This window comes from Scyliorhinus canicula, chromosome 4 (genome assembly GCF_902713615.1).
Source record: "Scyliorhinus canicula chromosome 4, sScyCan1.1, whole genome shotgun sequence".
Lineage (NCBI taxonomy): Eukaryota > Metazoa > Chordata > Chondrichthyes > Carcharhiniformes > Scyliorhinidae > Scyliorhinus > Scyliorhinus canicula.
The window spans coordinates 175,247,644-175,271,199 of NC_052149.1; the positions used below are offsets into that span (position 1 = coordinate 175,247,644).

The 23,556-nt window shown below is 40.2% G+C and overlaps 1 protein-coding gene across 8 annotated transcripts in view; it reads right to left on the bottom strand.

The window, feature by feature from the left end:
• Window positions 1–23,556, bottom strand: part of fbxo38 (F-box protein 38) — a 78,251-nt gene that overhangs the window by 25,964 nt on the left and 28,731 nt on the right. For all 8 annotated transcript variants that reach the window (XM_038795588.1, XM_038795586.1, XM_038795585.1 and 5 more), the window contains 8 exons: window positions 23,122–23,215; window positions 14,217–14,347; window positions 13,799–13,969; window positions 11,772–11,914; window positions 10,872–11,058; window positions 9,987–10,100; window positions 1,878–2,060; window positions 214–981 (listed from right to left, as the gene is read on the bottom strand). In XM_038795588.1, the coding sequence (XP_038651516.1) occupies window positions 214–981; window positions 1,878–2,060; window positions 9,987–10,100; window positions 10,872–11,058; window positions 11,772–11,914; window positions 13,799–13,969; window positions 14,217–14,347; window positions 23,122–23,215 (1,791 nt within the window). The remainder of the gene's footprint in view (window positions 1–213; window positions 982–1,877; window positions 2,061–9,986; window positions 10,101–10,871; window positions 11,059–11,771; window positions 11,915–13,798; window positions 13,970–14,216; window positions 14,348–23,121; window positions 23,216–23,556) is intronic.

Genomic DNA, 23,556 nt, shown 5'->3' on the forward strand with positions numbered 1-23,556 from the left:
ACACAATAATCAACATCTAGACCAGGCATATAGGTATAATGGTGAGAAAATATTTGAATTTCTTAACTATTGGGTTAACTCTATACAGTCTGTACGGGTGGACTACATTGCCTTCTTCATCCATATTCACTTTGCACTTAATACAAGACACTACAGTAAGTATTGTTCAATATTATGCAGTGCAAAATATTTACAATCATATATGTTGTTTACCTGGCTCTGTGATTAATGGAACCTGGCTATATTTGCTACTTGCTCTTGTCACAGGTCTGCGTGGATAGCCTTCATGTTGGGCTCCTTCAGAGCACATGAGATGATGATTAGAATTCTCCGAATCTCTGGCATCATCACTTCTAGTCCTCCCATTATCAACATTTAGTTGTCCTTCTGCACAAGTGGAAGATTTTCTTTGTGAAAATTCTGATACGGTTGAATCTGTGTTGCAGTATCCATTTAAATCACAGTTACCAGATGCCCTGCTTGTGGAAGGCTCATCTGCTTCACAGCATTCACCTGCCCTGCTTTCATTTACCTGAGATGTATTGCATATGCAGCCAGTATGAACTGAATTGTTCATCGAGTTTCCCTCATTACTTTCTGAAGAGTCTCCAATTGTATGTGAAGTACATGAACCGGCATGAATTCCATTACCAGGATGTGATGAATATGATGTTTTACAATGTCGGCACTCTCCATTCACAGTGGCTGTCCTATTAGATTCTATATGCTGAGAAGATGTGACAGTGTTTGAGTTGGTTGTTTTTGAAGGAGTAGAACAGGTTCCAGTTCCAGAAGAAACATCTTTGTTCCTGTTCCTCTCTGGGACATCACTAGCTGCTTTCATATCAGCCTTTATCTGTTCACTGGTCACCTGACAGCCTTTCTCACAACTGCTTTCCTCAACTTGCGATGGTGCTAGCAGGTCCGATTGACTAACTGGGCTTTTCTTCCGCAGTGGGGTCTTGCCTTTACCACAAATGCCTGTAAAATAAAATGGCATTAGTCCAACGTTTGAAGACAAACAGATCACTTGAGCATCATGTCAGAACTGTTTCAAATCATATAGATTGCTAACGTTGGAAAAATAAAATTTAGAGCCAAACAAGCTGATATTCAATGCAATTGAGGAGAAAAGCAAAATAAAATTACAGAAAGGCTTGCACCAAAACTCTATGTAAAACTTCCAAACATGCTTTGGGAAAATAAAGTTGGGACAAAATATCACAATGAACGAGGTTCACAGGCAAATCAAAGAACCATGGTCAATGAAACTCAGCTGGATTTTTAAGAGTGTTTGTTAAACTCAAATGTCAATCAAGAAGATCTTTCTAATTTGCTAAAATGTAGTGACTGGCAGAGTATTTCTAGAAATATTGTGTGAGTGACCATTATCAGATAATTAAGCGAAAGAGAAGATTGGATTTTAATGTATTGAGAAAAAGTTTGGGGGTGGGAGCTTAATATACAAATGCTGAGTGGAAACATTAGTTTTCTATTAAGTTGTGAGATGTATTTTACTGACCCACTAGAAATTAGCTTCAGTTCAAGTTAGTGGGTTTTTTAAAATTACAAAGCGGTTATTCCGTTCAGATGCATGAAAAATGAATTGTTACACAGTTGTTACTCACTAGTAATAGAATTGCATTCTGGTCAGATCTACCAAATGGGTTCCACCTTTTAATATATTTTTGTCACCTATCTCAAAACCTGTACAAAATGAAATAATTACTTAACATAGTTACACAAGTTGAAGAGCCCCATCAATTTTCAATTCACTAACAGCTTGATGCATAAAATCAAATAAATTGGGAAGAAGTAAAATTTAACATAAGCATACATAGTGATCTGCACACCAATGAAACAATTGTAACACTCACCAGAACTTTCACAAGGTATAGACGTAGTTTTCTTTTTTTCATCACCATCTAAATAATTATCCCCAGTGTCATTCCCATTTTGATTGCCAGAAGTATCCATGTTATATTCATCCTCATCTTCACTATCTGAATCGTGTACCATCACTGGCTTTACTTTCACAGTTGGTTGAAGTCCACTTGGTCCTAAACAAATATTACACGTATCTTTCAACAGAAGTAATGCACAAACATAGACCAAATGCTAAATATCTGGTGGGACCCAAACCTGCAAACATATCAGTATTTGGAACAAAAAACTTATCACTTAAATAGTAGCTTAATCACATATCTCAAGTGCTTTATTTACTTTGAAGTGCAACAACTAGCATTTACAATATACCTTTAAATAGCCTAAACCATCACTGAACCACATACTAGAACAAAGAGGTAGATTTTAGGTTTATCTTAAAAGAACACAAGAGGGATTTCCATAGCTGAGGATCGAGGGAGCTGAAGGGAGAGCAAACACCAGTGGAATGATTATAAATCAGCTGCAGAAGTTAGAATTGGAGAAGTGCAGAGATCGGAGAGTTGTAGTAAAGGAGCAGTTTACAGTGATAGGGAAGGCTGAAGAACTTGGAAATATTTGAAAACAGGGATTAGAATTAGAATTTAGTTCTGGAGACCCGGTGACGGTGATGTGCTGAGCAGTCGCACATCAGGGAGCTCTCCTCCAGAATACAATCAAATAGGCACTTTTAGACGAATTTAGCCCGAAAATTCAGGCTTATTTCACCCACAAGGGAAAGAATAGGTACAACATGACAGCAAATGGGAGCACGAGAGGCCGTAGAGAAGGTAGAAGTGAAGGAAAAGGCAGAACAGCAGGTGAGCAAGTCTGCAGACCCACGAGACAAGGGGTCCGCAGCCTCCCCGGATAGGGGCAGACCAGCGACCCGAACAACGGCCTCCCCCACCCCACGTACGGAGATGGATTGGAGACATCCTTGACAAATGAATTGATGGCGATGAGAGATGAAAAAAGTGGAGATCCAGGTGGCAGTGACAGAGTCGTTGGTCGCCATGCAGAACATGATTGATGGAATGGGGAACAAACTGGAAGCTCAGGGGAAAGCGATCCTAGAGCTGGAAAATGCGTTGATAGACCAGAGCGACAGGATTGTTGCTCTGGAGGCCGAAATAAAAAGGTTAATGGCAACCCAGGGGAGCCTGAATGGGAAAGTCGAGGACCAGGAGAATTGGTCTCACCAGCAAAATATCTGGATCGTGGGTCTGTCAGAGGGGATCAAGAGCAGGGACCCGACGGACTATGTGGCCCAGATGCTGTGCAACCTAATCGGGAGGGACAGCTTCCCCAAGCCGCCGGAAATTGACAAGGCACACAGATCGCTCTGACTGAAGCCCAAGGCGGGGGAACAGCCAAGGGCAATAATTGCCAAATTACATAGAAACAGGGCAGCACGGTGGCACAGTGGGTTAGCCTTGTTGCCTCACGGTGCCGAGGTCCCAGGTTCGATCCCAGCTCTGGGTCACTGTCCGTGTGGAGTTTGCACATTCTCCCAGTGTTTTCATGGGTTTCGCCCCACAACCCTATGATGTGCAATATAGGTCAATTGGCCACGCTAAATTGCTCCATAATTGGAAAAAATGAATTGGGTACACTAAATTTAAAAAAAAATTACATAGATACCAGGATCGGGAGAAGACCTCTTTGCAGTGGGGAAATTGGTGCTTCCAGAAATAGCAAGAGCGGAATACTCCGCGATAGTCATCTCCGACCACACTCCATATTACACGGATGTGAGGTTGGAGACAGGCCGTGCCCAACGCTCTGCATGGAGGTTGGACACGGACCTCACGGCCGACAAGGTCTTCTGCTGGAAACATCACAGGCCATAGGCGAGTACACTACCAACAACCAGAATGGGGAAGTCTTACCTTTCATGTTCTGGGAGACATTAAAAGCGGTGATCAGGGGAGAGATTATAGCATACAAGACATGTAGAGATAGGGAAAAGGCGGCAGCTAGGCAACAACTGATCGACTCCATTCTGGAGGTCGACAGAAGATACTCCGAGGCCCCAACCGTACAGCCTCTGGCAGGGAGGAAAAAGCTACAAAAGGACTTTAACCTATCTACTAGGAAGGCAGTGCACCAACTCTGCCAGACCTTTTATGAATATGGAGAGAAGGCTAGCTGCCTGTTGGCTCACCAGCTGACAAAGCAGGCAGCCACGAGGGAGATAGACCAGGTAAAGGAGAGCAGAGGCGGACTGGTATCTGAACCAAAAAAGGTCACCAGGCATTTGAGGCCTTCTACCGAACACCTCCGAGCCCGACGGGGGAGCAGGGATGAAACAGTTCCTCGATGGACTGGGTATGCCAGTTGTGGCAGACGATAGAGGAGGGAGCTGGAAGCACCAATAGGACTGGGTGAGGTCATGGAGACCATCAACTCCATGCAGGTGGGGAAGGAGCCAGGGCCTGATGGGTTCTTGGCAGACTTCTGTGAAAAATTCTCACCAGCTTTTTACCCGCACCTACAGGAGATGTTTGCTCACTCGCTAGCAAGGGGCACTTTGCCTCCTACTCGAACCCAGGCCACCTTTTCGCTGATACCCAAAACAAACAAAGACCCAATGGAATGCAAATCATATAGGCCAATTTCGCTGCTTAATGTAGATGCGAAAATACTCGTTGAACTCCTGGCCAAGAGACTGTGTACCAGAAGTGGCCGCGGAGGACCAGATGGGTTTTGTCAAAGGTAGACAGCCAACTGTGAACATCAGATGGCTGCTGAATGTGATTCTGACCCCATCCAGGGAGAGAACATCATAGGTGGTCGTCTCCCTGGACGCAGAAAAGGCCTTAGGCAGAGTTAAATGGCGGTACTTCATTGAGGTACTGGAGCGGTTTGGGCTGGGGACAGGGTTCACCTCGTGGGTAAATCTCCTGTACATTGCCTCCAAAGCGAGCGTTCGGACCAACACAGCAACTCTGAATAGTTCCAGTTGCAGAGGCACCAAGCTGGAATGCCCGCTGGCCCCGCAGCTGTTCGCCCGAGCAATTGAACCCTGGCGATCGCCCTACAACACGTGAGAGGTTAGAAGGGTATCTGAAGAGGAGGCAGACAGCACAGAGTCTTACTCTATGCTGATGGCCTGCTACTCTACATCTCGGACCCGCAGAACAGTTTGAAAGAAATCATGAAGCTCCTGGAAGAGTTTGGGATCTTCTAGGGCTACAAACTCAACTTGGGCAAAAGTGAGGTATTCCCAGTGAACCCAAATGGGGAAGGAACAGAGCAAGAAGGTCTACCATTTAAACTAGCCTAAAACAAATTCCGCTTCTTGGGGATCCAGATAGCCCATGACTGGACACGGATCCACAAGTGGAATCTGACCAGTCTGGCGGAGGAAGTCAAAAAGAACCTACACAGATGGGGTGCACTCCTGCTTTCCTGGCAGGGAGGGTGCAGACGATCAAGATGAATGTACTGCCAAGGTTCCTCTTCCTGTTTGTATTCATACCAATCTTCATCCCTACGGCCTTTTTCCAAAGATTAGATAAAATGATTATGTACACATCCAGCCCAGTAGTGGAAGCAAAGCTAAAATCTTGGAACCAGCTGAATTAACACTTTGGCTTAACTGAGGTGTCCACCATGGCCCCCATCTACGGTAACCACAGATTCCCACCAGCCATGCTAGACACCGCCTTCAACAGGTGAAGACTAGTGATTAGGGACTTCTACATGGGGGACAGACTTGCAACCTTGAACGAGCCGACGGAGAAACCAAACTACCGAACAGTCTAGAGCTCCAACATTTACAAATCAAAAAGTTTCTCTGCAAGGAGACGCCGATGTACCCTAGGGCCCCGAGATACATAATGCTGGAGGAACTACTGGATGCGGACAGTATGGAGAAAGGGGCGAGCACACCACTAGACGGAGCAAGACAGAAATGGTACGATGACCTAGGGACGGAAGTAGGGTGGGGATGCTGGAGCGAAGCAAGTAGGGGCAACACTACCTCCTCCTGTGCAAGGCTGAGCCTCATGCAGTTTAAAGCGGTTCACAGAGCGCACCTAATCAGAACTAGAATGTGCAGGTTCTTCCTGGAGGTGAAGGACAAGTGGTTGTGGGGGTGAGGGTGGTGCCGTACCCAAAAGACGCAGTCTTCAGGGTATCGGACCAGCCAGAACTTCAAATGGGGAAGAGGGCCGATGCCCTTGCTTTTGCTTCCTTAATCGTCCGCCGGAGACTACGAGGGTACTGAGGGAAAGATCAAAAAGGGCCCCCCACCCCCAACAAAGCCATAGGATTAAAAATAAGATGAAAGATAGATTATAACATCTAAACAGAAAAGGGGAGGGGGTGGGAAAATAAGGGGGGAGGGCAAAAGAGCGAAGAAGTGCCTAAGAAAGGAAAACAGGTAAATTGTAAATAATAATCATTTCAATCATCTCCTGTATAGTGTACAAATGTAAAATTCAATAAAAATATTTATTAAAAAAATGAACTGGAATTTAGGCATTTCTGGGCCAGGAACGAATTTAATTCATGGCCTACACGAGTCATGGGTGAATGGGACGTAGTGCAAGTTTCTGGGTATTCAGGGAGCTGGGCAGACTGTTGTTGCGATTCTCATGGTCTTCTTGGCTCACTCTGCCATCTGTGCAGGAGACTGAGAGGACGGCCAAGGGCAGAGAGATCGCGTGCTGTGAAAACAAAGAGGACATTCACCTTCACACTGTAATTTGCTCCTCCAATCAGACTCTTTCTCTCCCAAATTTGTTGCTCACACTCACTTGCCGACCTACCAGCAGCAACTGCAGGAGAGAAAAGGCCTGTGATTGGAGGAGGAACTTCTTGCAGCATCATTCATTGAACTTACCATAGTTCGAACAGAAAGTCCGCAGGCTGGATAGTGGTCCATGGGCTGGACAAACCAGGTGTAACTGATTCTAGGTCACAGATAGATCCTCATTTGTAAATGAAAAATGCTGGTTCTTTAATTATATGTGATGGACCCCTTGAAACTTTTGCAAGGACCACAAAGTGAGAAGGCAGCATTTGGCTCAGCATATTATTATACACATTTTGGGGGCTTACACTGCAGCAATATGTGTGGGGGCCTGGGAATGGAAGCTCACCAGTATATTGTATCATTTTGCATATGGCTGAGGAAGATGAGATTAGTAGTATAGGGCTTACATCCTCATTGAATATAAACAATTGAGGGGTGCAGTGCACTATAGCATAGGTTGAGTTCAATTTAATCTATTTAGCTTATTTCAATGATAGCAAACTCACCCGAGGCAAAAAGGTCTAGTTCAAGCTCTACTCCACAGACACTTCAATGCAGTACCGAGAGAATTAAAATAATGGGCAGAATTTTCTGTAGTAGGGAATGTAGCAGCATGTCATTCACTTGAACCCTTCAGCTCAAATAATTTTTTGCCCATGCAGTTGCTAGAAAGGCGAGGTTGTAATAGCGAAGAGGGAGGAAAACAGGGCACCTGGAACCCAAGTAAACAGGACAAAAAGGTATCTCCCGACAAATTAGATGAAAAGATTAAGAACCAAACATGGAAGGACCAGAAGTCGGGAGATTGTAATCTCAAATCAGGTACGCAGGAAGTAAGAGTGACAAAGGAAAATCAGAGAAAACAAATGTAATTTGGAAACTGCTTTAGTTCGTATCTACCATAAAAGAACAGCAACCTTCTGACATTCAGTGCATACCAATTGAGAAATAGACAATCGAATACCATTTTGGTAAAGTTAACAGCAGAGCAGGGCAACTTGGACAGTAACTTTTGGGTGGCCACGCTGATCCTCACCTGAAATTGCACTACAATTTACGCACACATGACAGTGAGTGTCATTAGTCTCAATATTCTGACAGCCAATTGTGGCAAGTTGAACTATAGACCCCTTTACTGTTTCTGACGATTGTAAATGATGTTGTGGCAATTTACAAGGGCAGAGATGTTATCCTTGTGTTCTGGTTAACATGTATCCTTCATTGTTCTGACAAAGATGCCCCAGACTCTATAGTCTCTCTGTGTATCTGAAGCACCTATGCAGGTATAATCCTTGTTAATGTATTTTGTATCTTGTCCACAGCCTCAATATCCTTTCTAAGGTCGGAAGTCAAATGTATATACAATACATCAAGTGCTACCTAACTATTAATTTGTACAAGTGTGGCAGTCCCTTGTTTAGTACTCAGAGAGAGCTTCAACCTTGAGAATATTTTGTTTTAAACCCTCAACGTGTTCTCTCATTGTCACAATAGTTTATGGTTTTTGTGGACAATTTTGGTTTTTAAAAACTAAATTTTTCAAAATGTCTCAACAATATTTCTCGGCTAGAATGCCTCTTTACTATAAATTGAGCTCTGCCATATAGGTTGGGTTCAGTGGCAATCATTCCCAAAACCATCAGAGCACATTACTTTTATAGACATTAATTCATGTTCCACTATCTATCTGCATGAACGCATATCAGAAACAAACAATTTATATGAACTAGATATTCTCGTTTTTCATAAATGTTCTTGCAATCTCTCCAAATGCAAACAAAGCAAACACCTAATAAAACGAAGACTGTTGTAATTTGACGCCATCTTATCTCAGTGAACATGTAGAATGTCATCAAAATCCATTTAGCTCACTTAGCTCCACTTTTCCTCTCAAAGCAACTAACTCATTAAGTTATGCCACATTTGGTAGTTGTTTTTCTGAGGTCAGCCTTACTTTAATGTCAGCTTTGAGTCAAACTGACTACTGGAGCAGAAATCACCTAATGACATCTGCTGAGTTAAAACAAATAGAGCTGTTGCAGCAGCAAAAACAGTGAATCGCAATCAAAACAATTTATCACCGAAGCATCATCTTTTATTGTCTGCACCATATTGTTTCAAGCATAGAATTTAAACTTTAATCCCTATTCTTCCAACTCTTTTTCTTTAAATATTAAGCTAACCTCAGCAGTTATAAAGTCAGCTACATCAAGTAGTGTACACCACTCTGCATTGGCAGTTAGAAATCCCAAAATATTCTCATTATCAGAAACATACAATTTGTGCTTTGTCCTTGCAGAGGCAGTGTAGTATGTCTAATAATTAGCAATGATCAGAGCAAATTGCACGTTTATGTTTAATTGTTTTTGCATCTTCAGTCATCAGATGGCAGAAAATACAAATGGGTACAGGTCCATCACTGCAAAAAGCACAACACTATTTAGGACAAAAGACTTGTTTGAGAGATTGGTTTAACTAATCATTCTCTTCACCATGAATGCACATTGGCTGCAGAGTAACTGTCTGCAGGGTGTACTACAGGGATTCACCAAGGTTTTTTTAGCAGCAAACCCAAACCAATAACCTCCACCACTTAGGACAAAGGCAGTAGGTGCATGGGGACACCAAGTCATACACTACCCCAACTTAGACTTGTATTCCTTCATTGTCACTGGGCCAAAATCTTGGAATTCCCGTCCTTGCACCAATATTGGAGTGCCCTCTCAAGGACAACTAATGGACAGTAAACATTGACCTTGCTAGTGACGCTCACATCCCAAGAACAAGTAAAACAAAGAAACTAAATACTGATTTATCCTTTCTTCCCAACTACCCCAATCTGGTTTAAAAAAGCCTTCAAGTGAACAGTCGTCAGAAAGTTATTTCCTTACTGTACTTCCTTACAAATATGAACCTTTCTGTCCAACAGCACTATTTAACATCATACATGTTGACGCAGTGGTTAGCACTGCTGCTTCATGGGGCCAAAGACCCGGATTACAGTCCGTGTGGAGTTTGCACATTCTCCCCGTGTCAGTGTGGGTTTCACCCCACAACTCAAAAGATGTGCAAAGTAGGTGAATTGGCCACGCTAAATTACCCTTTACTTAGAAAAAAAAAGAATTGGGCACTCTAAATTTATATTAAAAAAAAAGGAAAGATCATACATGTTAAGATTCAGCATCATCTGGGGACAGACAATGGTGTTGCAGGTACATGGAGGTACAACTCACCACAGTGATAAGGCAAGGCTTCTGCCTACAAATCTAACCATCTTATTCACACACACATGCTTTACCTGCTTGTTCTTCATCTATATCCATAGGTGTCATAGAATGTCCACTGCTCTGGTCAGAATTACATGCAGCCCCATTTGGTCTACTTTCATGCACTGCCTCCTGAAGTCCTTGTTCTGAAAAACCAAAATGCCCACAAATGAATCATCATATCCAAAAACATGATTAAATTTAACAACATGCATCACTGGTCCATAAGCATCATGAATAAAACTTCACTGCAATACTTGAAAATCAAATGCATTTTATTTAGAGGATAGTTAGCATCAAATCTGGTCTGATGGTCAATATGCCACCCCCTGAAACAATATAGCATGTACTCATTCAAATATTTCAAAAAATAACTTCCTTCATACATGGGTTATCTACATATATTAAAAAAAACATAAGAGGAAGTAAAACTGCATTAGTTGCATACAAATTTCATAAACCAAGTGAAGAAATAGTGGCAGAAGCCACTCATTTTCAATACTAGGCCAAGGGGAAGGACGTCAAAAAGAGAAAAAAACTTTGCAAAACATTAACTCAATGAAGTAATAGCCTGACACAATGCAGTACATTTTTCCCAGTATTTGGGTTTCCTAGTTCAACAGTGTGCTCACTCGTCTCAAGACAACTCCCAAAGCTCTTCATTTAGTTTCTCCTAAATAATTACATTTGAACAGTTAATTTATAGTGAGAATCTCCATTTAGCAACAGGTAAAGACTCCAGTATATTGGACTTTGTATAGAAAGAGGACATGGTTTTTTAATGTGCTAACTATGTTTTTTAAACCTGTGAATTTCACGATGCAATTCCAACATGCAACAGGACTGATAATTAAAGGGTGACACTAGATCTCATCACACAAAAGCTCAGAATGTCTTTAAAGACATTAAAAACTTACCATTCACTGGGTTTGGCAGATCAGCTGCTGCTCTCTCTTGTCGAGCATCATTTTCCTCGTTATTGTTATTATTGATATTGGCGTGATTATTTTGGTTATCGTTATCATTGTTGGAATTCTGATTGCTAACAAGAGCAGATGAAACACCAATTCCTGTGCCAGCACTCAGCCCTACACGAGCACAGCCCTGATGTGATAGATAAGCAAACAGTAATTTTACCAGTGTTATTCTAAAGTTTTTGTTGCACTAGTAATGTAAGGAAGTTTTCAGAAGCATCAACAACATTTAGATCTGCCATCAGCTGCAATACAAGTCACCATTTATAATTCATTTTAAATTCTTTCTCCCAACATGCAACTTTCTCTATAACATAGCACAAGTGTAACACTTTGAACAGCACTCCCACAATGTTAAAAACAGCAAACATAATTTTAGCAATTTCAAATTATTCAATCCACAGGCAAATTATTTTCTCTCTCCTGGCAAACAACCAATTACAGTGAGCTCAGGTATGCCAACCAAGGGAGAAAACTATTGATATTAGTGATCTTGGAGCTGGACGTTATTACTTCTCTTCTCTCTCTCACCCTCTTTCCCCACCCTTCTCTTCCACCCTGCAAGAAAATAAATGCACTTAGGTGAATCACTGTTCCACAGGTTTTCCACCAAAAAGCATGCTGAGGAATCATAAAGCTATTGGTTGTACGGTTGATAAAACTGGCAGATCTAGATCTCAAATCTATAATATGCTAGCTTGGAAATTAGTTCCCTTAATGTTAATATAATGTTAAGATTGCATAGAGGACTTTCATTAAAAAAGCGCACATTAGCAATGGTTATGACAGCATTCAATAACAGTATCAATAAACTTCCCGTTTTTTGCAAAATCCAAAGCACACCTTTGGAGGTTCCCGGAACATCTGATCCAATGAAATGAACTCCAAACTTGGCAGCATTTCTACAAACTGACTGAATGACTCCAGTTTGATAGCGTGGCAACGAACAAGTGTAAGATCTACCAAGCGGCTCCACCGTGAATGGTCTAAAAAAGTATAGAAACAAAATTGTATTATATTCAGAATAATAATAATCTTTTATTGTCACAAGTAGGCTCACATTAACAATGCAATGAAGTTACTGTGAAAAGCCCCTAATCACCACATTCCGGCACCTGTTCAGGTACACAGAGGGAGAATTCAGAATGTCCAAATTACCTACAACACTTCTTTCGGCAATTGTGGGAGGAAACTGGAGCACCCGGAGAAAATGAAAGCAGACACAGGGAGAACGTGCAGACTCCGCACAGACAGTGACCCAAGCCGGGAATCGAACCTGGGACCCTGGCGCTGTGAAGCAACAGTGCTAACCACTGTGCTACCGTACCGCCCCATTTCTATTCATCCTAATTTAAAGCAGGGGTCTCTCTTTTATATCTGGAGCATCTCTCCTGTCCAATTATACAAATTCCACGGACCTTGGCATAAAAAAAGAGAGTATTTTCTTCTGTATAATAAACTTGTACAATTAAAAATTTATTTTGTTTTATTTAATGGGACTAGACGATTCTCCAACACCATAAAGAGGGAGTACAGCACTGAGACAGGTTGGAAATTAGATATCAGGAGTGAACGAGAATTCGGAGAAGTAGTTTCTCCTCAACTCTTTAAATTTGCTACCTCTTATTGACTGCTCGTTCTAGAATGCCTCACAAGAGGAACCATCTGCTCCACATCTACTTTATCCATACCTTTTATCACCTTGTATACCTCAATTTGACCTCCCCTCATTCGTTTTGCATGCGTGCAAAAGAAAACTCTTTTATGACTCCAGTGATTTTGTTCAATATACTTAAGGCTGAAATAAACAGATTTTGGTCTTTCACTGAATCAAGGGATATAGCAAACATGTGGATCTAAAGCCTATCAGTCTTGATTGTATTGAGTGGCGGAGTAGGTTGAGGGGCCATCTGGCCCACTACTTCTAACGTTCTTAAACATTGTTACAGATGGTTATTTGATATTCAGTGGATGCTGCTCCTTTGAGCAAATCCACTATCTTTTTGATACTCTTGGTGATTACCTCAATATATCGCCTTATTGTCCTGGTCTCTTTGCAGTAACTAATTGCCCGACCCCCATATTGTCACAAGCACAATGACATTCCTAAACCTGGCCCCACCTGTAATGCTGCATCGTTTGGCTTTGTATCTCTCACCTGAAGTGCCAAATAAACTGACCAACCCGGTTGGCCACATCTAATACAGAGGTAAGAATTAGGCAAGATTACTGGCCAGGAGTGTGGCGGACTGAGATGACGAATGGCACGAGCATTTAATGGTTATTTCTGGCATCCCTTTCAAATATTCTTATGGACCCCAAGGTTGGGGACCTGATACAAAGAACACAAATAAACCTAATAATTGGCATTAAGTATATCCATAATAAACTACAGCCCAAATTTATGCACCATTTTTATTATTGCTACTGTAGTGCAACTTTTGATCTGTATGGAGATTATGCAATTACATAAACAGGAATTAATTAAACAACTGAGCTGTGGAAGGAAGTCATGTTTCTTCATTTACGATCATGAAATATTTGCCAATATAATTCACCACACCAAAATAATTCTGTGTATATTAAATGCTTTGAATGTAACATTTGAGACAGTGTAATAGGAATGGATATCTTCCCTTATCAACTTACATTCTGAAAACCATAACTTTGCAAATAGTTTCAAATGATTATTCAATTATTTGGGAGATATTACACATTTTAAATTTAGAAGTGAACATGCGTTGAAATGACTGAACTGATTAACACTATTACATACACTGCAATGAGTCAGACCATTTTAGTCTGAGTAACATATCCAAAAACAAACATTTATATATGGCACATAATTAAAATTCAGCTTAATGGTCTACCTGTTATCCAGTTATGTGCATTATGCAGATGGGGACAGTTGTAAATAACTAGGTATTTGATGCAAGGAAATACTTCATTTACTGCTTTCATCCCAATGTCTGTAATGATACCAGGATTCTCTACCACATCTGCCAAACCATTCTTCACTAATTCAGCATTCGTCATTTTACCTGAAAATAGGGCAAAGATGACAAGTGAATCATACATCAACATAGTTTGAACAGATAAATAGTTCAGAATTTTACTTCCAAGCATCTATCATGTCCATAATTTATAAAGAAAAAAATCTATATCAATATGATTATTACTTGCTAATTAGTCAAGCTAAAACTTAGCTGAATTATTCACCACTGGTAGAACATAGCCATGTCCTGAATCACACCAATGAAGGAAGAGAAAACAATGTCAGATCCTTACACTGTAATAGAAATTCATCAACATAGCCAAGGTGCAAGGTTTCAAACTGGGGAAATTCCAGCTCCGCCATTTTTAGTGCCGAAAAAACACCATCTTTGGTTAGTGAAGGTTGAATACGAACTTCGTGTAACCTAAAGCAAATAGAACAAAGCAATTCAAAATTCTTGACCTCTTAAAAATATACTTACACACTCCTATTTTCACTAATCTGGTGATACACCAGAATTTCTTTAGGGCAAAAGCCACAAGCATTGCCTTATGAAAAATGAAAATCGCTTATTGTCACGAGTAGGCTTCAATTAAGTTACTGTGAAAAGCCCCTAGTCGCCACATTCCGGCGCCTGTCCGGGGAGGCTGGTACGGCTATGTGCAGCTTATTTTGTTATTTGCATTTTATCTTTTCCTGGGAAATAAAACTACATATTATTCTCAATGAACTTGCTTTCCTTTCATGTTATACCACATATCCAAGGCCTGCAATTGGGGACTCTTGATTATGCCGATTTCCTTTCTGATTTCTTTAATTATTAAATTAAAAAATATATATATAATATAAACATTTGGTTTGAATTTTGAACAAAAACTTTCAGTCAACTGTTTTGTGCTGCATTTCCCGTGGCAACACCTCTAACAGAATCCGCCTGCCAACCAATCAGAATTCTCTTCACACGCAGCATAAATTGTTGTTCCTTTTACTTGATATTTTCTTGCAAGCTGTCCTATTGAGTGTAAGATGAAAAACTTTGATACCATGTCTCTTTTTTCAGCAATACTCAGTTACACACAGTAAATCAACTCTAAAGTCTCTATTTTATTTATGTAAAAATGGATCAGCACCAAAGCTCTTTACAATTTGTAAATATGCTCCCAAGTTCCAGTCATCAAACTTGACAACACAATTTTGAATACAACTGTTTATACACCTAAATAGTAAACTCTACAATGGTAACTAAATACATACTTATCAAATAAAATATATAATTGTAAAAGTAGTTTTCTTTGCAATAAAATTATGATTTATTTGATAAATTTAGAGTTACCCATTTTTTTTTCCAAATTAAGGGGCAATTTAGCATTACCAATTCACCTACCATGCACATCTTTTTGCGTTGTGGGGGTGAGACCCACACAGAGGAGACCCATGGGGGAGAATATGCAAACTCCACATGGACAGTGACCTAGGGCCAGGATCGAACTGGGTCCTCAGCGCTGTGAGGCAGCAGTGCTAACCACTGAGCTGCCGAGTCTTTGCAATTAAATTATACTCGAAATGATAAACTCATAATGGAATAACAAGAGAACACAAATTCTGGAACTGCGGATATTCAGATCTTTAAATGTAGGGTTGAAGAAGGAATCAAGTGTAAAAAGGAAAAGTCAAAAGTACATTTAAAGAAATAGAAGCATTGATTTATCACATCCTTGTTTTCAGCTTAATCTGCAAATGACATTTGTGCCACAACCTAGGGTAGTGTGTGTAGTTTTAGATTTCAGAATACAAAGAATATTCAAACTATGGAATTAGTGTGATGTAGATTCACTAGAATACCAGAGACGAAAGGATAAATATGAAGAGGATTAAAAACTAGGTCAACAGTCGCTTCAGAAAGTGTTCAAAACTTTGAAAGTTTTGAGAGATTTAAATTGTGTCTAACACTTTCAAAAATATTCAGTAAAGTAGGAGTTCTCAAACTTTGTTTCCCATAGACCATTTAGGCAGGGAAAGAGACCCTGCAAACCACCTATCTAGCTGTCCTACCTCATTTGCCTCCGATTGCCACCATAAAACCTCAGCACATTTAATTGGTATGATAGTTAAAGTGTTTTTTTAAATGAAATGTCATAATTAAATCATGCAAGCAGCAAAATAGACATTTTCATACTATAAACATCAATACAAACAGAACACATTTATTTGAAACATTCTAAAAAGTTATATCATCAAAATAATCTGAGAAATGAATACCCATCTCAAACCTATATTAATTAAGCACAATCAACAGTAACATAAATCTAGTTTATAAAACCACATTGTTGTTACTCGTACTTATGACAACTTGTGCTGTGCACAGGGGAGCCAATTTAGTTGCGCAACATCACGAGTAGTGGGGATGAGGATGCTGGCCTATTTTCACATATAGTCTGACCTGTGGCTTCTATGTCAGTGACTTGCATTTTTGGCCAACCACTGGACCTTCACTTACGGAGGCTGTTGGTCCACAATTTGAGAACCATCACAATAAAGTACCATGTAATGAACTGACCAAAATTGAAGCCCTTGAGATTAATGAGGTTCAAAACTAAGGGACAAAAGGCAAACAGTTTTGCTTCAGACAAAAGGAAAGTGCGTAGTGTGTCGTCTGAGGATAAGTGATTGTCCACTGCTATTTTTGTCAGACGTGGCTTTATTGGTGCAGAGTTTCCTCTGTCTACATCATGACTAGTTAACATAGTACACGCTGGTGTTTCCCTATAAATCTGTCTATATTTCTTCAGTACCTTTGTTAGATCCTCTCTCTGTTCTTCATTGGTTTTAGAACTCCCTCTGATATCATCAAATAGTGCCTTGTTTTCACTCTTGTTCAAAATTAAAGACAACGTACTTCCCTTTGTTAGGTTTCTGACTGTCTAAATTGGAGAGCCCCCTGAATGAGTTTCTTCTGCATTTGCCTCCCTATGTAATGCAGTCATCTTTTCAATGTTTGTCCAAATTTTGACGATCTTCTGCAGCCAAACTACAAGCAGATGGTCATGCCAAGAGAAATATTTGGCTCATTTTTAAACAATAAGCACTTTTCAATCCTTCCAGCTTCACATTCACTCTTTTCCTTCACATGGTTACTTTCAGTGACAAGTAAAGCTGAGCGTTCAATCAGAATTGGTTGGCTTTATATGCACCATTCTTTGTTTTACAGCTTTTATCTCTTCAACGGAGCCTCGTAATCACAGCTTTTATCTCCATTTAGTAAAAGGGACTTTACAATTTGTACTTTCCAGATTTCAACTTTTCTTCTTTACTTTTAGATATACCAAGGTAAAACCTGTGGCGAGCAGTGTGGGTGTGTTGTGGTGGATGTGTTGAATTGAAGAGACATTGTTCCTTTAAATGGTGGTGGCCTGCAACTACTTTTCACATCATCAGAATCACATTGTTGGTTCCATTAACTTTCTGTGTTAACAGTTGTGGTTGCAGAATCACTGCCTGGTTCTTCATCCGCCTTCTGCACTTTGAAAAGAAATTGAACACTAATTATTTCATCTCCTTTGCTGTTTGCTTCCTTTACCTTGAAGAGGCACTAAGTGCCTTAAAAAGGAGGTGGGTAAATCAGCAGTTTTCTTGGTGTCATTTCACAGTCATTGCTGTCCTTATGCCCTACTCTTATATGTTTTCCTTCAAGCCAGGCATTCTCTGGGAAATATTTGCACCTGAAGTGGATGGCAATGAGTTTACTGCAAGAGGCTGTAACAAGTTACTTTTAGGAAAGTCCAATTCCCTTTCTTCTTCAGATTTGCCGGCTTCTTCTTTAGCTTTGGAAGAATTACTTGGCAACTGTTCCAAGATCAGTTAGTGACAGGTCTATTCGACAGCAGTTGTTTAACATTTCTTCAGAATCCAAATCAGATTCAGAAGAAATGTTAAACAACTGCTGTTGAATAGATTTGGATTCCTCTTACTTAGGATCAACTTCAGTCTTGGGAGTTCTCAGAATCTGTTTTTCTATTCAACTTTATCTTTGAGAAACGTCTGTGAGGAACTATTCTTGTAGAGATAATTTCATCAGTATCAGGAGAATCAGATTCACTATCATTTTCATTTGATGTGTGATTAACGTCTTTCAACATTTAATTCTTAGAGTCATTTAATGCCCAGTACGTTTTCCAAATTCTCACATGTCCCTGCCATTGGTATCTCATGCGCTATCCACAGTACTTCCACCAAGACTCTCTGTAATGATGGATGAAGCTACAGCCTTCACTCCTGCAAAATCTACTCCGTCTACTGATAACTTCTTAACCAGTCCGAAAACTACTGGGTCTGACACTAAACCACAATTCAAGTGTACATTATACAATGGAACCGGGATATAATCTCCAACTATCCCATTTATTAATACCTTAGCTTTCATTAAAATGTCTGGAGGGAAAACCAAATCCTTCTCCAGTAAGATAGTTTGCCTAGCACCTCTGTCCCTTAATATATATCAGGTCTCCCAAGTCCAGTTAGAGCTATAGTCTGCCCTGTAGTATTCCCCACTATGTTCCCTTTTCAAAACCCTCCTTATGCACTCCAACAAGTCCCATGCATGGGCTTTCCTTGCAACTTCCAACATGCTGAACAAACATGCCCTCATTTATTACAATGGTAACACCTAGGCCTTAAGAGTCTCACCTTCACCCTCATTTCTTCCCTTCCTGGTCTGAGGAGGTGGTCTCGGAGCATTCCAAGCTATCCATTCCTTACCTTGGCTATCTGCCTTCCTTTCACTATCCCATTTCAGATCCTTTTGGGAATTATGGGGGGATGGAAGAAAGGTTTAAATTATTGCTGCTTGCCTAGCAGTCGTTACCCTTTGGTCTTCAACATGGGTTATCATCACAGAACTTAGAGAATTCTTAAACTCTAAGACAATAACCTCTCTCATTGAGAGTCTCATTGGTAGTTTCAACTCCCAATGCTCATATCCATCCATTAAAATAGTTCTGCTTAACACTTTCAAATTCCCGGCTGTTTCCTTAAATTCCGAAACTTTTGCCAACATGCCTCGGAAACCAATTCATATGCACCCAGAATAGCCTTTCTTACCGTGTCATAATTCTTAGACACCTCCTCTAACAGGGAAGCATAAGCCTCCTGTGCCTGCCCTGTCAATTTACTTTGCCTGGGTAACATCCACTTTTCTTTTGGCCACTCTATTTGGGTTGGAATTTTCTCACATGCCCCCCAAAAAGTTTCTTCTACTTTTTCTTCAAATTTTGGGAGGGCGTTTATAAATTTAAACATATCACCACCGGATTCCATTCCAGGATTAAGCTCCCCTCTAGCTCCTTTTAATTTCCACCGCCTTAAGGTGGAACTCTCTCGCTAATGCTTTTTCCTCGTTCTCTTTTGCTTTTTCCTCTCCCCTATTCCAACCTCTTCATTTCAATTTCCATTTGAAAAGTTTTTTCTTTTTGCTGCATTTCCATTTATTTTTGTTGCATCTCCAATTGTTTCATTTGTAACTGGATTTTAGGTAATTCTATGGATTATTGCCATTAACCAGGCTGTGTTCTGGCATTTCTTTCAAATGCTGAAATCTCTTCAGTTACCTCGACCGTCCTAGCTTTAGCTGGCACCTCTATTTTTAATTCACCTGCCAATTTGATGAGCTTGTCTTTTTGAAGCCCTTTTAAGTAAACCAAAGGCAAGTCGTCCACCTGAAAAAAAAACTTAGCAGCCTCCAGAGCCATCCTGTTACATTGCTACAAACCTGGTGTCACTTTTAAATTTATACTGGGACCCAAACATCACTGTCTACCGTTCCAACGCCCAAATTTTATGTTACCAGCCCGTGGGCTAGTGAGCCATCCATTCCAGCCCCACTTGACCTGGAGTCACAACCCAATTGAAATTAATAAATAATTCTTAGAAAAACATCTGAAGTCTTTGGCTCTTGGTTGCCCAAAAACTAGAGTCAGCAGGTTTGTAAATTTAAACACAATTAAGTTTATTAATAACAATAACTATGATTAAATATGCATCACGGTAGCACAAGTGGCTAGCAAAAATAAAAGGGAAATAAGGAAATCAACATTATGGGCCTGCACAACTCTCAATCAGATTGTTGATTTAAAATTATTCCAGATCACGGCAGCACGGTGGCACAGTAGTTAGCACTGCTGCCTCATGGTGCCAAGGACCCGAGTTCGATCCCGGCTCTGGGTCACTGTCAGTGTGGAGTTTGCACATTCTCCCCGTGTCTGCGTGGGTCTCACTTCCACAATCCAAAAGATGTTCAGGTTAGATGAATTGGCCACGCTAAATTGCCCCTTAATTGGAAAAAATATGTAATTGGGTACTCTAAATTTAAAAATAAAAGTTATTCCAGATCTCCTCTATTTAACATCATGACCACTATCATCTAGAAGGACAAGGGCAGAAGACAGATGGGAACCCCATCACCTGGAGGATCTCCTCCAAGTCATTCACCACCGCGACTTGGAAATATTTTGCCATTCCTTCACTGTCGTTGGGTCAAAATCCTGGAACTCCTTCCCTAACAGCACTGTGAATGTATCTACACCTCAGGGATTGCAGAGGTTCAAGAAGGATTCATTATTTTTTCATGTAAAAGATTACAAAGCAAATGAATTACTTCAAGTAGCAATGGTAACATAATGGGCCACCACAACTTTCTGATAGGCAACTAAAAATGGGCAATAAATGTTGCCCTAACCAGCGACACCCACATCCCATAAATGAATTAAAAGAAAAATGCCCTCAGAGGAGAGTGAAGTGAGACACGTTTCCTCTACTCCAGACACCCATTAAATCTCGTAACCATTTGAGGAAGAGACATTAAAATGCAAAATGACGGATATTGAAACAATGGCTACCATAGACAGACCCACCCAAACCCTCTTGGAAATAAATGGTTGGTGCAATATTTAAAAGTAAGGCTGTCAGGCCACTAGAGATTGCAAGCTGCACAGGTGATATCAAGAAAGTCTTCACAGAGGAAACAGGCTGAAGGCTGCTACTTTTCCCGCTCTCCTTTTTGGATTAATTGTGCTGCCCTTTTCAAGAAACTAACACTACCAGAAACCTACTAGTGAACCAAGGTTTCGTAATAATAGCAACATTTTCTACATCCGACTGCATCCAAGAAGCCAGCTAACCCAGAGACTTCTGTGTTTAGTCTACGCCTCAGGGAGAATCAAAGGACATTTAACCGTTCATTATCTTTTTTTTTTTTAATTGGTCTTTTAACTCCTTATTTCTGATACCTTAGTGTGTGAGCAATTGTGTGTGCCTGAATGACTATGTGAAAGTTAAATGCTTGATGTCTCATTTTTATTATTTTCCTTGGGTACAGCGGTTAATAAATTTGTTCATTCTTTGACTCAAGAAAACGTAGTTAGATTGGCTCCTTAATGCTCACAGTTTAAATAGTTAAATACATTTTGCAAAAGGTATAGCCTCGTGAAAAAGAACCTTAAACTTTTTCTGTGACCAACTGAGGAAGTTGAACAGAAGTGAATCAGTTCACCCTTTCTCACCCGGTCGTAACACTGCGCATCATTAATATACAATTAACATTAGCATTGGAATCATCGAGTCTGCAGGTAACAAAAAGCATGGATGAAGTTTTCAGCAACAGGTTGGCTAAAGTGAGTGTGTAAATGGGAAAAGGCAGAATAGGTTGCTTTGCTGTCATGGTGATATGGGATCAGGAGCTCAGCTCAGGATCAAACAGGACATCAATGCAGCAACCGTCTAGTTCAAGCACATACAGAGGCTGATATAATGATGGCTAGGGAACAAAGGTTGTGGTGGGGTCCAAAGACAATGACTTGCTCTTTCCAACAATACATGGATAAATCTCTGGTCATCCAATAATGGATGTCTGTCAAGCAGAATGACAAACCAGAGGCAAATAGCGAAAGATGTATCCACTCGGCTGTAAGTCAGTAATATCAGACCACAAATTCAGAAGCAGTGCTGGAAACACAAGGTGTGTGTGTGTGGTGGGGGGGGGGGGGGGGGGGGGGGGGGGATTCATTATTTTTTCATGTAAAAGATTACAAATCAAACAAATTACTTCAAGTAGCAATGGTAACATGATGGGGCATATATTAAAAAAATAACTCTTCAACAATTGAAGGGTGGAGGCAAAGAAAAGGAGCCATTATAATACAAAGCACCTGTGGATCGCGAGGGCCAGAAGAACTGGTCAAACAGCTTTACTCTGTAACCAAAATTTATCTGATACTATGTTGAGTTAGTACTGCCTGATTCCTAAAATTTATCATATTTATACTAAATATTTGTTTGCCAGCATCTAAACTTTTGCTTCCCAAGTGTTACTATTAGAAACAATGAATCTCCAGGAACGTCTTATCCTCTCTTGTACTAATGCTATAAGTCTTTTCAATTTTTGTCCTTCCAATCTATAGCTCGACACAAGCTTTCAGCTTTAATTTTTCTTTGCCTGTTTCCTACCCAAGAATCTAGCCTGTTCTGTACTGACACAAAGTAACCATTTTGTTGATGTTTCTTATCTTAAAAGGTTATTTTTACAATATCATATAGGAAATTAACTTAAGAAACTTTATACAAATTACAGAAAAAACAAACCTTATGCAACTTCATAAATCTTCCAACCTGGTGGAATAGTGTGTGAATTAACTCTATTCCTCCAGGTGCTCCGGTTTCCTCAGAGTCCAAAGACGTGCAGGTTAGGTAGATTGGCCATGATAAATTGCCCTTAGTGACCAAAAAGGTTAGGAGGGGTCATTGGGTTACAGGGATAGGGTGAAAGTGAGGGCTTAAGTGGGTCGGTGCAGACCCGATGGGCCAAATGGCCTCCTTCTGCATTGTATGTTCTATCTGATTACTTTATAGTAAATATCAATTAAAAATCACATGTAGATCAGAACAGCAATGAAATAAAAATAAATTCTTCGGAACACAGCTCACACAAGTCATATTTTACACAACCAACCTCGGTTTATTTTCCTTTCACTTAATATTCAAGATGTACAAGCTTCATCTTTAAACTCTGTTTTGGAAATGGGATTTGAAATAACTTACATTTGTTATGATCTTGTATGTTATGGCACAATCCTTCATAGGTGCATCTTATTTCCACTCAGTCATCCAATACACCTCAAGGTGTTCATGGTATATGTTGCATAAACTCACCTACGTGCAGCAGTGATAATGAGGTAGCCAAGGTCCACTTCTAGTGCATTTTTGCAGGCTCCAAATACAATAGTCTGTAGATTTCGGAAACCACCTATCAAAAAAAGATTTTTTTTTTTAAAAAGGCGCATTTTTGTAGCAACATAAGCATTAACACAACTATTTAAGTTTTTATATTAGGTTTTCTCTAGCCATTTTACCCCAGATCATTCCAGTTTGTCTATCACTCTCATGGGTAAACTTCTTGCCTCGTACCTTTTGAGATTTCCTATCCTTAAGCTGAGATCTATGCAAGTTATTTTGGTAACACACCTGGGTAAATGGACAGCAAATCCTGCTGAGTAATTGCTTTTAGGTACTGGACTATCTTATGCCTCCACAAAATCTCATTTCAATCTTCAAGAGTTGTAGAGTACCACATCAGACCTCATTTAA